This window comes from Halictus rubicundus, chromosome 16, assembly GCF_050948215.1.
Source record: "Halictus rubicundus isolate RS-2024b chromosome 16, iyHalRubi1_principal, whole genome shotgun sequence".
Lineage (NCBI taxonomy): Eukaryota > Metazoa > Arthropoda > Insecta > Hymenoptera > Halictidae > Halictus > Halictus rubicundus.
This window is the reverse complement of record NC_135164.1, coordinates 6,703,672-6,719,596: the sequence shown is the minus strand read 5'-3', so window position 1 is coordinate 6,719,596 and position 15,925 is coordinate 6,703,672. Positions and strand designations below refer to the sequence as shown.

At 37.5% G+C, this 15,925-nt stretch overlaps 2 protein-coding genes across 6 annotated transcripts; one reads left to right on the top strand and one right to left on the bottom strand.

Annotated features, from left to right (window-relative positions):
- Positions 1 to 602: 602 nt before the first annotated feature.
- Positions 603 to 8,748, bottom strand: Eip63e (cyclin dependent kinase Eip63E). 4 transcript variants are annotated; one of them, XM_076802423.1, is made up of 7 exons: positions 8,158 to 8,748; positions 5,710 to 5,799; positions 4,830 to 4,958; positions 4,174 to 4,370; positions 3,523 to 3,908; positions 2,893 to 3,437; positions 603 to 2,548 (listed from the first exon to the last, which is right to left on the bottom strand). In XM_076802423.1, the coding sequence occupies exons 1-7, from the start codon at positions 8,201 to 8,203 to the stop codon at positions 2,457 to 2,459; spliced, it is 1,485 nt and encodes a 494-aa protein (XP_076658538.1). In that variant the 5' UTR covers positions 8,204 to 8,748; the 3' UTR covers positions 603 to 2,456. The 4 variants fall into 4 exon arrangements, with proteins under 4 accessions (XP_076658538.1, XP_076658537.1, XP_076658539.1 ...); XM_076802422.1 differs by lacking the exon at positions 8,158 to 8,748 and adding an exon at positions 7,410 to 7,776; XM_076802424.1 differs by lacking the exon at positions 8,158 to 8,748 and adding an exon at positions 7,438 to 7,776.
- A 2,957-nt stretch (positions 8,749 to 11,705) lies between these two features.
- Psa (puromycin-sensitive aminopeptidase) lies at positions 11,706 to 15,925 on the top strand. 2 transcript variants are annotated; one of them, XM_076802360.1, is made up of 4 exons: positions 11,706 to 12,008; positions 12,560 to 12,804; positions 12,906 to 13,053; positions 13,350 to 15,925. In XM_076802360.1, exons 1-4 carry the CDS (start codon positions 11,742 to 11,744, stop codon positions 15,432 to 15,434), a joined length of 2,745 nt encoding a protein of 914 aa, XP_076658475.1. In that variant the 5' UTR covers positions 11,706 to 11,741; the 3' UTR covers positions 15,435 to 15,925. The 2 variants fall into 2 exon arrangements, with proteins under 2 accessions (XP_076658475.1, XP_076658474.1); XM_076802359.1 differs by lacking the exon at positions 12,906 to 13,053 and adding an exon at positions 13,105 to 13,255 and having other exon boundaries at positions 11,711 to 12,008.

The following is a 15,925-nucleotide window of genomic DNA, read 5'->3' as shown; positions in this document are numbered from 1 at the left end:
TCGCTGATTCAAAACCTTAATTGTTATTAATTTTTACTCGCGATATTCAGTAAGCTCGTTTAATATTAAACCGACAGAAATATATTATAGTAGCATTTGATGGTTGAGTACTGGAATATTTATTTCACGATGAATAGAATTTTAATGGGTAATCATTAATCCAATTAATGATTGAACATATCTGCTTTAGTTGATCGCGATTATACAGCGGTTAAATTAAAAATTTAAACTTTATTTGTATGAAGTATTGCCCAACTCTGTACACGGCATATAGATTTAAATAAAATATTTTAATGTTTATAAATATTCTAATATTTTCAAATACTCGATGATATCGTATGCGGTAATTCAGAATCTATTATTCAAAAAATTCATTGTCTTTGCACATTTCCGAATACCATTACAACATAACAGCTTTACGTCTATGTAGTATCACAGAATTTAAATTATTATATATTCTATCAATGTTTCTACAATAGAAATATTATATTTCTAAGTATATTAAACACACATATTCCATATAGTTTTCACATGTGTATTTAATACGATATATACTTCTATGTTTAGTATACGAGATATGAATTTTCAAATATACACAGGTATTTCAAAAACATAGTTCTTTATCTTTCTCAGTACAAGTTTGAAGCAATTCGAATATCAATGATTTCATAGAAAAATTACAAATAAAATATAATCATAAGGAAATAAACGTGTATAAAATTAATACTTAAGCAGAATAAGTACTACAAATACAAGTGGCTTTGCATTATATTACACTTAAAAGTCTAAAACGATTCTGCAGCTTGGTTGCACATGGAAAACCTAACGAAGAAACAGGGATCTAAAGTGTACCGAACTACGATTTAATTTATTACAATTATTATTACAATGATACGAACCTGTGTGTGTGTGTGTTTTTTTTTCTCTTCTATGTACAATCTACCTTTCTGCGCGTCTTTTGTCAAATAATAATCGTAATAATTAATAATAGTAGTAATAACACGTGTCTCAAATTCCTTCGATATACTTTTTCATCTTTTTTTGCTTTCGTCTCGTTGATATTTTTATAAGTGTGTTGAAAAATCGGTATAAATGTAACTACTAAAGGAGTAATATTACCGTAGTAATCGTCGTAGCTTAGACAAAACTCGGAAGGACTGTAACACCGTTTTACGTTATCCTATATATTACTATTGCAACGTTATTAAAGTTGGTTCGTTTAGATACATGGCCTCGAGAGGGCCATATTTTAGTAAAGAAAATTCGCCGAACGATCCCTTTTCTAAACCACTAATATGAAAATTATTAAATGTTTCCACTCCCTACAATTCGTTCAAGCACCATATTGGCTGGTTGATTTTCTTTTTCTTTCTTCTTTATTATGTCAGCGATTGAACAAATTGGATTCGATTAAGTCTAAAATTATTACTTCGTTCTCGATTCACTATCATCGATAGACAACTACTTTGTAATGTCGATATAAACTTCGATCGACGCTAGTATACTAATATTAATTCTTACAACTAGATCACTACCGTCGATATTATCAGCAATAAAGTTTTTTTTTTTGTTTCGTAAGTCTTGCCGTGTTTCGTTTTTGTGTTGGTGGCTACGACACTTGAGACATACTGATATCCTATTCTTCTCTCTTTTTCTCTTAGGTTTCTACTTATTTATTTCCTACGATCACGTTCATATAGTTAACAACTAGAGTTTAATTAGAACAATGATTTTTATTTCTCGTTACATACCAATATATTCAATTGTCTCAGCAACCAACAGTAGAGTCAAAAAACAGCATAAAATTTATATAAAGTATTACAGATCTTCCAGAATTTTTCTAAGTTATAATATCTTTTTTTCCCTAACCAGCAACCGCCAACACGAAATTTGACTTAGGCTGGGGTCGAGAGACGCAAGGCGGTATAGTACTTTTTATTTTCTTTTTTTCTTCTTTTGATTGGTATCAATCTAAATCTAGTATTTGGACGAAGTGCGAGGATGGGTCGTGCGTGCTTTTGCTTTCTAAATCGAGCGTGCGAATCTCATAAAATCGTTTTTGCTTCATTTAGCCACAAATAGCTTACTTTCGTTATTTCCTTTGCCAAGTTATAATTTATCGTTCGTTATTAATTCGCTTAAATACAAGTAAGTACTCTATTTTTTTTTTGTTCTTTAAAAAGAGAGAGAAAAAAAGAGAAGAAAACAAGAACGAAAGCTCATAACCGTCTGTACGCATGTTGTCCTGTGAGTGTCCGTGAACGATGATTGGAATTTGTGGAACAGCCCTGAGAAAGAACGAACGACGCGCGTGGAAATGATGTTTAAGTGAATTCAGGCATACCCGCTTCTGTGAATCTGAATCTGTATGAGAATGAACTTTTTTTTTTCATCACTGAACATGTGAATTTTGGGAATTACTTATTCATTACTTCCTCTCATATTCGCTGTTAACCTCAAGTCTTAAGAGATGTATAACGCGAATATGCAAACATGTCCTTCGAATTTTTATACAAATGACAACCTTCAACGCTAAATATCGATACTTCTGCAAAAAGAAAGAAAAATAGTTAAACATTAATTATCATACTGAGAATGCTTACAGGGTGATTCAAGGATAATATCATCAGATTTATAAATTATACTAATCTCTTCCAAGCTAAACGAATGTCGTGCTGCATCGACTAATGGATCAACAATAACGAATTAAGAGATAAGTACAAGGTAAGTCGAAAGGTTACATAATCTATGACAACCTGTACACCTTTGAAAGTACCAAACAGTCGCGACCAGTAAACAGAAACTGTTCTCATGGTCCAAAAGGCGTGAATTGCATCTGAAAATTTGATGAGACTATCGTCGAATCGATTTTCGCGTGAAATTAGCACTTACCATCAGGCAATTCGTATAGTTTTTTAGGAAGGGAGGAGAAATAAGGGTGCCTTAAAGCTTCATCAGCTCCTATCCGTTGATCGGGATTTAGTTGTAGAAGTGACGACGCCATACTATCACCTTCAGTTATGTCGTAGAGTCTAGGAAACGAAAGACCCAATTTTCGTGGAGGATAAAATCCCAGTCTATGCGGTTTGTATCCCGGCAAGTGCGTGACACCGGGCCAAGTTTCTTCGGTAGGGGTACCCAATACTTTGAATATTTTATCAAGTTGGTCGTATGTACAGCGTACACCTGGGAATGTTGGTTCACCAGTCAACATCTCCATAAATATGCAACCTACACCCCACATGTCAAGTGAGGTAGAATACTCTGTGGAGCCCAGAAGAACATCGGGTGGCCTGTACCACAAGGTCACTACTTCGTGCGAGTACGTGTGTGACGGTACAGATTTAGCTCTAGCTAGACCAAAATCTGCCAGCTTCAGTTCTCCGATCTCACTGATTAATAAATTCTGAGGTTTCACGTCTCTGTGCAGTACTCTCCTATATCAAGGTTACAATCGCATTGATTAATATGTCCGTGGGCGGTTACCGAATGAATTGTTTCAAATTAATGCATGCTTTTTACCTCCTATGACAATACGCTAGTCCTCTTAATAATTGGAACAGAAACAATTTCACGTTTCGTGGATCTAAACCACCGTTGCCGGTTCCATGCCTCTCCATATATTGAGACAAGTCAGTATGAACATACTCGAAAACGAAAGTGAGAGTCTCCCGCGTATGAATTATATCGTGCAAGGTTACAATATTGCTATGCTTCAATTCTTTGAGAAGGCTTGCCTCGCGAATGGCAGTAAATGGAGCACCTTCTTCCTCTTGCAGTCTAATTTCTTTAAGTGCCACCATTTGATTTGTAAGATGGCTATAACCTTTGAACACTGTGGCGTACGATCCTTCCCCTAATTGTTCCAGTTTTATATAAGCTTCGGACTTGCCGAACGGAGAATCACCCTGTACATATAAACATAATTATTTGTAAAAACAGTAAATAAAAGATGGAAGAAACGTTTAAAGAATTATTGAGCTTGGAATAATTAACGAGTCCCTTTGATATTCTGAATTCTTTCAAATGAAAGGTATCAGGAACTATAATTCAAATTTAGCATCTGTGCGAACTAATACATTTTGAATTATGATTCATCAGACCAGGGTATCTCTTAAATAGTTTCAAAGCTCGATAAAGAACACAAAAGAGTACAATCGAGTAGAGGATTACCCCAAAAGCTGAAAATCTTTTGGTTCTTCTAGGAGGTGGATCCGGGCCAAGGAATACCTCGGACTTAGGTCGCGGAGGACGCCGAGGTCGCAATATAACTCTAGCTTCTTCGCGTATATCCTCATCAAGAAGCTTGGAATCACTAGAAACGGAAAGCTGCCGATGCACTCTCTCATGGTCGCCCACACCTGTCCATTCTATGACATCCAATTTCGTCCTTAAAACTTTCTTTAAAATAACAGCAACAGGAATCCACGTAAAATCATAATTCCTCAATAATTGTATCAATACATAATATTTTAGTTTCACGCAACGCATTGTCATTGAATGATACAATAATAGCATTATATATTATATTATGTAGAGCAGATTATATATCTGACTACAATAAATTATTAAATGCCTGATCAAATGGGAAGCACAATTACTGTGAAATCTGAGTAAGTACATTTTCCAGCAAGTCATTCATGCAATTTGTTATCTCCAATAAAACAAAAAAGCACTGAGCTATCACTACAAGAAATTAATCATTTTGATAAATAGAACTGTGCGACGTATGTTATCTTAGAGCAACTTTAATATCATCTATCGATCAATTGAGAGAATCATTTAATTGCCTTAATATGTCGTGTATTATTAATTTATATCTCACTTACCATAACGACGATCCTTATCTGCAGGTATATTACCGTTTGGCTCCAAACGGTCTAGGAACTCCTCGGAATAGCCATTATATGACAGTCGACCTCTGTTTGCAGCGTCATCAGCCTCTTCTTTTGATATCGCTAAAATACGAAAACCAGTTATGTTGATCTGTTGTAATCACATTCATTGCATTATGCATTCATAATTCAAAAATCTTGAAAAATAAGGAAATTGGGTATCAATGTCTTCACACTCCTTTTTTTGTAAAGAGTAGATTAAAACTAGACAGAGTAGATTAGAATAAGATAATTAAATGGAACACAATATTTCAGTAAGGAAGTGGAAGGGAAAATATAAGGAAGAAAGATCAAGAGAAAAGTAATAATCACAATAAAAAAAAAAGCTAAAGATGAATGGAAAATATTTCATATATATGCTTGGAGTAATGACTATTATTGGTTATTAAAAAAGATTATTTCAATTAATAATGCCACTTCATATACATATAATAAGTACTGAAATACTATTCTTCTTCTTTAAATAAAAATATTTCAATGAGTACTTTTTATTTGAAATGAACCCAGCTCTGCCTTTTAAACAATTAAAAGATACTATAATAAGTACCATTATGAGTATCATAACCATTGATACATTATTGATACATTATGTACAAGATATTCTATGATACCTTAAATTAAATGAGTAATGTTGTTACATAATGTAACATAAAAATAGATGAGCATGTTTGTGAAACCTTTTGATAACTTCTGGAAAGCATTAATACTTTTGTAGTATGTAGACATTATGTAATGGAAAATGACTATAACTGAATCAAGTAATAGAATTACCAATTGTGCATCAATGTACAGCAACCAGCTCAAGTATACTTACAAAGTCTCCCAAAACTGTGGCTAAGCCGTTTTTTCAGCTTTTGTACTCTGCTAAGGGCACCTCCTTTCTTCTCCCGCATTGTCACAGACCCTTTACATAATAATCATAATCTATAGTAACTATAATGTGAAGGATAAATCTATGAATTCAAATGTTTATATATTTATGGCAAATTATTGCTTATATTTACAACTGTAGCATATGTTTTAAAGAAAAAGCCTGGAAGCCGCTAACAGCTGCAATAGCTATCTACTGTAAGCACCGAAGTGTTGTCATTATGACGTGATCTTGGTACAGTTGATAGCTATTCGACTGACAGTGTACAGTTAGGCTTTTTTCTTGAAAAGCAGATTGTGGTAACACAAATGTGTGTTTTGGATAAATCTTATAAATTAATATTATTACTGTACATAAATGAGAAACGCTATATTATGCTCATTATATTGATAATGATATTCTTCTTTCTATCAAGCATATGGATAATTACGTTTTCTAACATTCGTTCGTTACATCAATGAACCAATGAAGTCAAAAAATGCTTAATTGCCTGCAGAAATGCTCATGACGTTCACCTTTATCTGAAGTGTTATACAAGCATGTACATACATTCAATTCTCAATGGACCAATGGAAACAATTGTTAGTTTCACTGTCAAACCTGTACCATCGATAAAATTAATGACAGTTAATTAGGCAATACTGACATCAACTACTCATATAAACTATAGATGAAACGATGAACATACCATGGTTCTTTTATAATTATTCTATACGTTTGAAACACACCCGTTAACCATTTCTAATGGAATCTTTTGAAAACGTGTAACCTTCATTTGAATAGCAAGAACTACAATCGTATACTGTGCAAATATGAACTTCATTATCAAAAAGCAATAAGACGCTAGATATTTGGTAAATATTGTACACACATATTATCGTTCTTATTTGTGTGCGCTATACAGGACGTTCCAAGCAATCAGAACACATTCATTTTATGTTTTTAAACATATTGCACGATACAATAATACATATTAATACCTTGATGACGACGTACTGATAGACACAGATTCAACTAATCAAGTTTTAGATTGAAATAACTTTAGTTATTAATAATTCCACGATACAAGTGCCTAATACAAGGTACTAATACTCTTTTGCAAAAAGCAAAGAAAGGAAAAAGAAAACTAAAAAAAATTTCCTACAGAACTAAATGCTTTACTCTCTCATTGTGTATTATAGATTTTGCAATGTTCGTATCCGTTTAATTTCAAATACAAATCGTTTTATAGATTTCCATATGTACAGCATGTTATATGTACGTACAAATATTATACCCTATTATAATTTCAATGTTACAAACCGTTCAGTTTATAACGACGTTAATAAAAAATTGTAAATGAATCGTTAGTTTCTATCGGAAGGTTAACGTTCGCTAATTTTAGGTCACATAATTTTTTTTCTATCAGAGATGAAATGAAAAATTGGGTTATAGAGGGTTAAAAATACAGCTTGTCCCAGTTGCGTGGAACACCCTGTACGATGCGTATACGCGCATCTATGTGCGTATGTATGCGTATACACAAAATACATATGTACATGTATATATATATACATATACAAACACGTGAGTTGTTTGTTAACGGGTCAACGAACCAACAAAAGTTAGTAGTGGGATATGTCAAATAACAATAAATAAATTACGTTCATAATTTCTAGACTGGCTACTGACTCCGCATCCCGGTTCACGTTGTTCCGCATGCTTCCCAGTACACAAAAGCACTTTCCTCCATTCACGCATCTGTCGCTTTCTAAGAATGACGTTTTCACGGCAACGAGACGGAACGGTAATTAATAATCCGCATTGAAGGCGACGGATTCACAGCCTTGATGCGTGGCGGTCTCTCGCAAGATCAACAAACTTACATCCGCGAGCGAAGGTTCGACGAAAGAGAGGCGGCAAAAGATTAAAAAACGAAAAAAAGAAAAAAGAAAAGAAAAGAGAACCGTTTCAACGAGAATGCACACGATCTCGCGTACGTTTCTCTCCTCGAAATGCGTACTGCTCGTCCCCCACCCTTACGGTTTGTAAACGACACACTCTCCTACGGCTCCCTCTTTGCCGCACTCTGATGGGCCAGTCACTTTGTCTCTCTTTGTCAGGCGAACGTCCACCCCCACGATCGCGGAACTTTTGACACTGCCCAACCTATTCTTCTATGTCTGTCCGTCTCGCACGGGACCACATGTGCGACGCAGAGGGGTCGAAATCCGCAAACAGATTCGCGTAGGAAGGGTAAAAACGGAATGAACGGCGCGGCACCGAGGACGAGGACGTAAGTCCGTAAGCCTGCGGAAAATGAAATGAGAGAGAGGGGAGTGGAAGAGGGGGGAACGGAACCGAGTGAATTACTTCTAGTAGCCGGAGCTGCTCGCGCGGGCGTCAACTTACCCTCTTTGCTCTTCGAGGCGGTCGAGCCCTTGTCTTGACAGTACATGATTACTCATTCGCTCGCACGCACGAAACACATCACATATGGGCGGTGACGCACTTGGTGTATGTGTATGTGTATGCGTGCGTGTGTGTATGTATGCAAGAAGCTATGTTCCGTGATGCTTCTCTCGGGCAGGTCAGGTCCGGCGAGCACCACCTTCACCTTTCTCGTATCTCGTACATCGGCGGCAGCGCACGACGCCTTCCTAACGAACTGATCGCCATGAAAAACACACTGTCGTTTCCACCGTTCGCCGTTTCAAGATCTCGCGCCTTGAACCCTGGCAACGATACGCGCCACCGATATTCCTCCAGTTGAACTTCACCGAAAGGTTCTCGGACCGTCTCGCTCCCTCGGACTTCTAGCCACCAGGAACGTAAATAACCTTTCTGACACCGAGGCTTTTCTAGTAGTCGCGATCCCCTGGATGTACGGCGGGTGCTCGCGCACGCCACCACTATCTCGAACAATTCATCCGCGAGAATAAACTTCTTCCAAGAAGTCTTCTTCCCACGACCGGAATGCCTCGCGCCACAGACAAAAGTCTGAAACTGGCCGAACCACATTGGCCCGAGCGCACCTGCCTTACAGATAGTACGGAAACTCGAGCGCGTTTACGCGGGTCCTCGATGGCCGCTATCAGCCACTATCTCGCCAAAGAGTATGCAGTAAGTGTAACAAGAGGCGACACTTCGGCGGTGCCTTCGAAGTCGATCGGTAACCTGTCCCTTTGAATTAGTTTTATAGACAAACGGGAAATTTGAATGAACTGAATTTGATATTCTTACTTCGTGTCAATGTCTAGTAATTGGTAATCTATTTGTCTTCATTTGTAATGCAATATTTAAGAAATATAATAAAATGCAGGAAAGATATTTTAGTAGCTTACATTGAAAACTTACTGCAAACAATGTAAATATATACATACATATGTTTATAATTCTAGCCATTTGGACAATGATAATGTAATGTAATTTTGCTTATAATAATTTAAATATAATAACAACAACAATAAGTTCATTTTTCAGCCTCTCGGTCATGAAAAGGGACTCGACTTACCATAATTTTTCCCTAATGCCACACATTCATGCCTTGTCCTTCCACACACATCCCCTCCATCATCTATACATTATTCCTTTAAGCCTAATTTCTAAAATCAAAATAAATAAACTACTCCAATAAAATAATCAATAATAATTTAAATATATTGAATATATAAATTTAAATATATTAGAATATATATTACAAAATATTTATATCGCAGTTCAACGAACATTGCCGAAGTTTATCGATCCTTACCGAATGGACCTTTAAATTGGTTGTATTATCTCATCTCTCTCTAAAAGTAGTTTCTTTGTCAGAGTGTCGCCTGTTATTATATCAGAGACTATACCTACTCTTCGATCTCACTATAATTTCATGATTTATCTGCCGGAAGTTGACTAATAGATCTTTTAACGGCTTGCTACATTTATAGGGAGCGTGATAATTTCTTTTTAAACAACAATACGAAAAGAAATTGTTAGACTGTGTTGTCTAACTCGATCAAGTCGTCGTAGATAAAACGTCGATTAAGTATTATTATTACAACATCATTTATAGAGGGTTCATACTCGGCTCGATCAAGGGAGAGTTCTGTTATCTATTTCTTGTGTGTGAACACAGGCGTAAAAACTTTATGACGGCAAACGGCTATGCACTTTTTTTCTTGTAAACAGATTGTAAATTAAAATTAGATACTAATTTATAACTTTTCGTATAATTTAAAGAAGTATTTACGTGTAGGCTATACAAAAGGCAACAGTTATAAGTAATAAGAAAATATAAAAATGTTATCTAATTACTTAAAATACTTTCTAAAATATGAACGTACCAAATGTGATCTCTAGTTTTTAAATAACAAATAATATTTCACACACAATGAATTGAGAAGGTTGGAGAAACGGAAACTAAAAGCGGACAGTAATTGTTAAAATTGTAATTCAAATCATACGCGATTTACGCGCCTTCGCTCAATCGATAAGGTAGGCTACAGGTTAAAACTATAATTTCCCCTAGGCCGCTGGATACGAGCAGTTTCCAATCTACCGAACCAGCGATATAAAAATGCGCCTTTCTAAAACAGTCGAGGTCGAGTCTAGCTAAAAACAAATTCTTTTTCCTATTGAATCATTTTATAAATAAATAAAAACTAAAATCACTACACCCGTGTTTATGTAGTACAAATAGATAGTGAAACCTGTGGAACATCCTTCGACGTTACTTTTCTTCGATAGAGAGGATAAACACGAGCTCGTTCCGTGTCGGAAATTGAAAATTGCGCTAATATTATCTACTGTGTTATGTGAGCAATTGGGGTTGTCGCTTGCAGAGCGGCAATGTAAGCAAATTAGTTACGTGTAAAACGAATGAATCATTCTTACGTAAAGAAATCATTTATACATCTATGGAGTATTAGAATTTAACGAATAAATGTAATCGAGATTTATAAATGTTATTTATTTGTGATTACAAATTGAATATCCTGTTCGTGGACTACTAATATGCATACTTCTCCTTAGTAACATGCTTTTATGATAAACTCGGCAATTGTGTACGAAATTCTACAAAAATTAGTTTCTATATGTATAACATCTTTTGAAATGAAATATCTTGTTTTAATACATATTTTATTCGTTAGTTCGTCTGAGCCACGGGACAATTTATATTTGGCGCGTTAAAAATTCGCGATACGGGAAGTTATACATCAGTGGTGGCCAAACTTTATCATGACACGAGCCATATTTCGTCTATCAGAAATACTAGGGTATTTTGTGTAATTAATACATAGGAATATTTTTAATTCATTATTTGAATTATTTCAATATGATAATTATTAATATACACATAAATGTTTTTCTTTCATTAATTAATTATTAATAACTTTGGTAGAATCTTTGTGAGCTTGTAATTTGGACACTAGTTGTTTAAAATTCGGTTCGGAACAATGCTTGTATTTGATAAACTTCATAGGCGAATATAAAGATTCACAATTATATATAGAACCAAATATGGATAATACGCGGCATACTGCACTTTTTAAGTGTCGATATTTCATTGTAGGGACATGCCTACAAAATTCATTAACCGATTTCGCAGATTTGTAAATCATTCTTCTTATAATTCTATTAACTCCATTTTTCCTAGTGCTTGTTCGTAAAGTAAATTTTTTAAAAGCGAAAATCCGTCATTAACTACATCAATCTCGAAAGAGAACACACTACAACAAGTTATATTCCATTTTCTTTTTGATAGACAATTCAATGTTATAATATTGACTGAAATTTAACTTTTCGCTATTACGCGTTCTCCTGCTTCTTCTCAGCCCTACCTGACGTTTGGCTCGCGAGCCACAATTTGGCCACCGTTGTTATATAACAATAGCCATACTATATAGACACGTGATTCAGTATTTTTTTCTTTCTTTTTTTCTCTTTTAAGAAAATAGCTCCATTTTTATTCTGTAGTCTGAAGCGATGTGCACGTTGCGCATGCGTCTGCAATGCTTATAGGCGTTCTGTGTGGTGTTACATGCTTTCGCGTTGTGAGTCAGCAAAAGAGGAAAGCTTTCAGTTACGGGTCGGCTTTCAAAATATTTCGGTGTGAAAGACTTTTTCGGGTTGCGATCCAATATCGAGTGATGTCGAGCACAGAAAAGCAACCGTTCCGCCGGCTACCAACAGATGTTCTGCCATACCATTATGATATTACTTTGTCACTGAATCTGAAAACTTTTATCTTCAATGGAAAGGAGAATGTGCATATTGACGTAAGTTCAATCAATCTAGATCAGCGTTCTATATCTTTTATCGAAATATTTCAAGTGTTGCATCTTCAAAAGCCTGGTAGACTAGAAGCACTATATATTATATATGTAATTAAAATTATATGTAAAAGTAACATTTTTGGTACATTTCCGTGGAGAGTGGTTCAAATGAATTTAAAATGAATATGTACTTTGATTTTAATTCACTTATAATTTTCTCAATCTAACAACGAAAATAAATAAAGCTAACGCTTTTAAATAAAACAGATTGTTTAAAAATGATGAAAATCACTAAAATGGTTTCGCACAATATGATTAATAGTAATATAAGAAATCAGTTTTCTTTACATATTATATACTTTCTTTGCTTTGACATAAAGTGGCAACTATTGCAGTGTCCATAGGTTGGGAAACGCTGATATAGATTATCTTCTTCGACTTTGATGAAGATATCTACTATTTTATTAAAATCAAAAATCAAATATCGTATTTTTATCGAACCTTGCATTTCTGTAAGTCTATGCATTTTTATTAATAGATTTTAATGTTTATAGGTAAAGAAATCTACAGACACCGTTGTTATAAATTCGTTGGATATCGACATAAAAAATGTTGCTTTCACTGGTAACGATGGAAACACTATTTCAACTAAAAAGGTTGATATCTCTATTCCCGAGGAGACAGCCACCCTGATCTTCGATGACAAGTTGCCCATTGGCAGAAGTGGATACTTGACCCTAGAGTTTGAAGCAGAAATTAATGACAAAATGAAAGGACTTTATAGGAGCAAATACGCTGGGTACCTGTTTGTTATACAATTATGCATTCCATTCACATAAGAATAGATAACTTCGTTTAATATGAATGCATGACAACACTACAGATTTTGATGCTTTGTAGGCAAAGTGAGTGGGGTGCTGTAACTTTTTTATGTCCCACATCCGCACGCACTGTTTTCCCTTGTTGGGATGAACCCTCATTAAAAGCTAGCTTCGCGATCAAAATTACGTTTCCACGCGGCACGTCTCTCGTCACCTTGTCCAATATGGTGAGCTACAATCAATATATTCCATCTAATAATTTCGTTTTGTCTTTCTAGACCGGACGGGAGCGATGAATACGCAGCTGTAACTCAGTTCGAGGCAACAGATGCTAGACGTTGCTTCCCATGTTGGGATGAACCAGCGCACAAAGCCACATTTGATATTACCCTAAATGTGCCATCAGGTCTCGTAGCACTTTCGAATATGGTAAGTAGCGTCTAGCATCTGTTGTGATATTTTCTTCTTTATGGAATTTCTTGTAAAGCACCATTGAAACGATACCATTTCTTATTGATTTCAGCCTGTTAAGAACAAAGTAACGAATGACGCGACAGAGACGTTAGTCTTCGAGACCACACCAATAATGTCAACGTATTTGGTGGCGGTGGTTGTCGGAGAATTCGATTACATAGAGGACACGTCTAGCGACGGGGTATTGGTAAGAGTATACACACCGAAATCTAAAACCGAACAGGGGCAATTTGCCTTGGAAACGGCCGTGAAGGTTTTGCCATACTATAAAAATTACTTTGGGATTGCTTATCCACTGCCGAAAATCGATCTGATCGCGATCGCTGACTTTTCGTCGGGAGCTATGGAAAACTGGGGTCTAGTCACGTACCGTGAGACGTGTCTTCTAGTGGATCCACAGAACACGTCTGCTCTTCGGAAGCAATGCGTCGCATTGGTCGTAGCTCACGAGTTGGCGCATCAGTGGTTCGGAAATCTTGTTACCATGGAATGGTGGATTCACCTGTGGCTGAATGAGGGATACGCCTCGTTCGTAGAGTTCCTATGCGTCGCGCACCTGTTCCCAGAGTACGACATTTGGACGCAATTCGTCACGGACACGTACATCAGGGCGCTGGAACTAGACGCTCTAAAGAACAGCCATCCGATCGAGGTACCGGTTGGACACCCGTCCGAAATCGACGAAATATTTGACGAGATTTCTTACAATAAAGGCGCGTGTGTCATTCGAATGCTGCACGCCTACATAGGGGACGATGATTTCCGCAAGGGTATGAACCTGTATTTAAATAGGCATAGTTACGCAAACGCGGAGACCGCCGACCTTTGGAACGCTCTGGAAGAAGCCAGCAACAAGAACGTAGGCCGCGTGATGTCTATGTGGACCGAGCAGCAGGGTTTCCCCGTTGTCAGAGTCCGACATCGTCAGGATGGCAATGACCGCATTCTTACCCTCTCTCAGGAGAGATTTTTGGCCGGCGGTGGCGAGGACACGAGTAACACTTTGTGGATGATTCCCGTCAGTGTAAGCACATCGAAAAATCCCAATGAATGCGTACTGACGGATCTGTTGGACGAGAAAACGAAAGAGTTCAAGATCAAAGACGTCTCGGCGGATAGCTGGGTGAAAATCAATCCTGGAACGGTAGGCTTCTACAGGACTTACTACAGCCAAGATGCGTTGTCCCTGTTGTTACCAGCGGTTAAAGATCGTTCGTTACCTCCGTTGGATAGACTTGGTCTCCTCGATGATTTGTTTGCCGTGGCGCAAGCTGGAAGCGCCTCCACCGTGGAGGTGCTTCAGCTGATGCACGCGTTCCAGAAGGAGGACAACTTCACCGTGTGGTCTAGCATAGATAACGCTATGAGGAAAATCGGTATCCTCCTCTCGCATTTAGAGAGCCTGGACGCCTTTAAGGCATTTGGGCGTAACTTGTTGCGCGACATTTGCAATGAACTGGGCTGGGACCCTAAACCGAACGAAAGCCATTGCGACACTCTGTTGAGATCCTTAGTGTTGGATCGTATGGCAGGTCTGAACGATGCTGACACTATCGAGGAGGCGAAGAGACGATTCGAGTTGCACATCACTCGCAAAACGATTCTTGCTGCTGACCTGCGTAGACCTGTATACCGAGCTGTGCTCTCCAACGGCAACAACGAAACTTACCAGACCATGTTGAAACTGTACCGCGAAGCCGACCTGCACGAGGAGAAAGATAGAATACTGAGAAGTCTCGGCGTGGTGAAAGACGAAGGTCTACTCGCGGAGACCCTCGAGTTCGCAATGAGCGAGGAAGTCAGGGCTCAGGACGCGGTGTACGCGATTATGTCGGTGTCAATGTCGTACAAGGGCCGTCTCATGGCTTGGGACTTTATCAAGAAACACTGGCAGACGCTTCGCGACCGCTACGGTGGCGGTTTCCTGATGTCGAGACTGGTCAAGATCGTTACCGAGAACTTCGTCACCGAGGAACAGGCCCAAGAAGTTGAAAAGTTCTTCAAGGAACACCCAACGCCTGGCACAGAGCGAACGGTCCAGCAGAGCGTCGAGTCGATCAGATTAAACGAGGCATGGCTGAAAAGAGACTTAGAATCTATTCAAGAATTTCTGGAAAAGCAGCAGGTGAAGTAGTAGCACAGAGTCTTTTGCGCGCTGGATTTTTATCAGCGACTTGTTACAATGACCAATGAAGCAGGAAACGGAGAGGTTGCGTTATGCTAGTGCCGAGTATCAATAAACTACTTCATGCGGACTCGGATGAAGGAAGAATGTTTTTATAAAACTCGATCACCGTCGTTCTAAACGAAAAACGGTTGGAACTACTCTGACTGGAAATTCCTCGGATCACGATGTATCGCTTCTGGCGGTGCTCGTGTCCGTGCTGAACAGTATTTCGGAAACGCAGCATTCATTTTTGCATTTACTTCTATACTGTATCCTATTGGGCACATGATCTTTCCTTCGCCAGTGCGAGATTGCGTATGCGCGCCTCTGTTGTATCGTGTTGTCACTCGTGTATGTAAGACGAAGAGAGAGTAAGTGAAACAAGCGTATAGCTGCAGTATACATTTATATCACGTACCATAATCGAGAAGATTGAAATAAATACTTTTACGCTTGTA

Coding starts and splice junctions, on each gene's coding strand:
- Eip63e (XM_076802422.1), bottom strand. CDS start 7,506: ATGCGTGAATGGAGGAAAGTGCTTTTGTGTACTGGGAAGCATGCGGAA. Junction 3,438..3,522: donor CTAGCGTATTGTCATAGGAG/GTAAAAAGCATG, acceptor ACCTTGATATAG/GAGAGTACTGCACAGAGACG. Junction 2,549..2,892: donor ACTATACGAATTGCCTGATG/GTAAGTGCTAAT, acceptor TTCTTTTTGCAG/AAGTATCGATATTTAGCGTT.
- Psa (XM_076802359.1), top strand. CDS start 11,742: ATGCTTATAGGCGTTCTGTGTGGTGTTACATGCTTTCGCGTTGTGAGT. Junction 12,009..12,559: donor AGGAGAATGTGCATATTGAC/GTAAGTTCAATC, acceptor TAATGTTTATAG/GTAAAGAAATCTACAGACAC. Junction 12,805..13,104: donor TATAGGAGCAAATACGCTGG/GTACCTGTTTGT, acceptor TTGTCTTTCTAG/ACCGGACGGGAGCGATGAAT.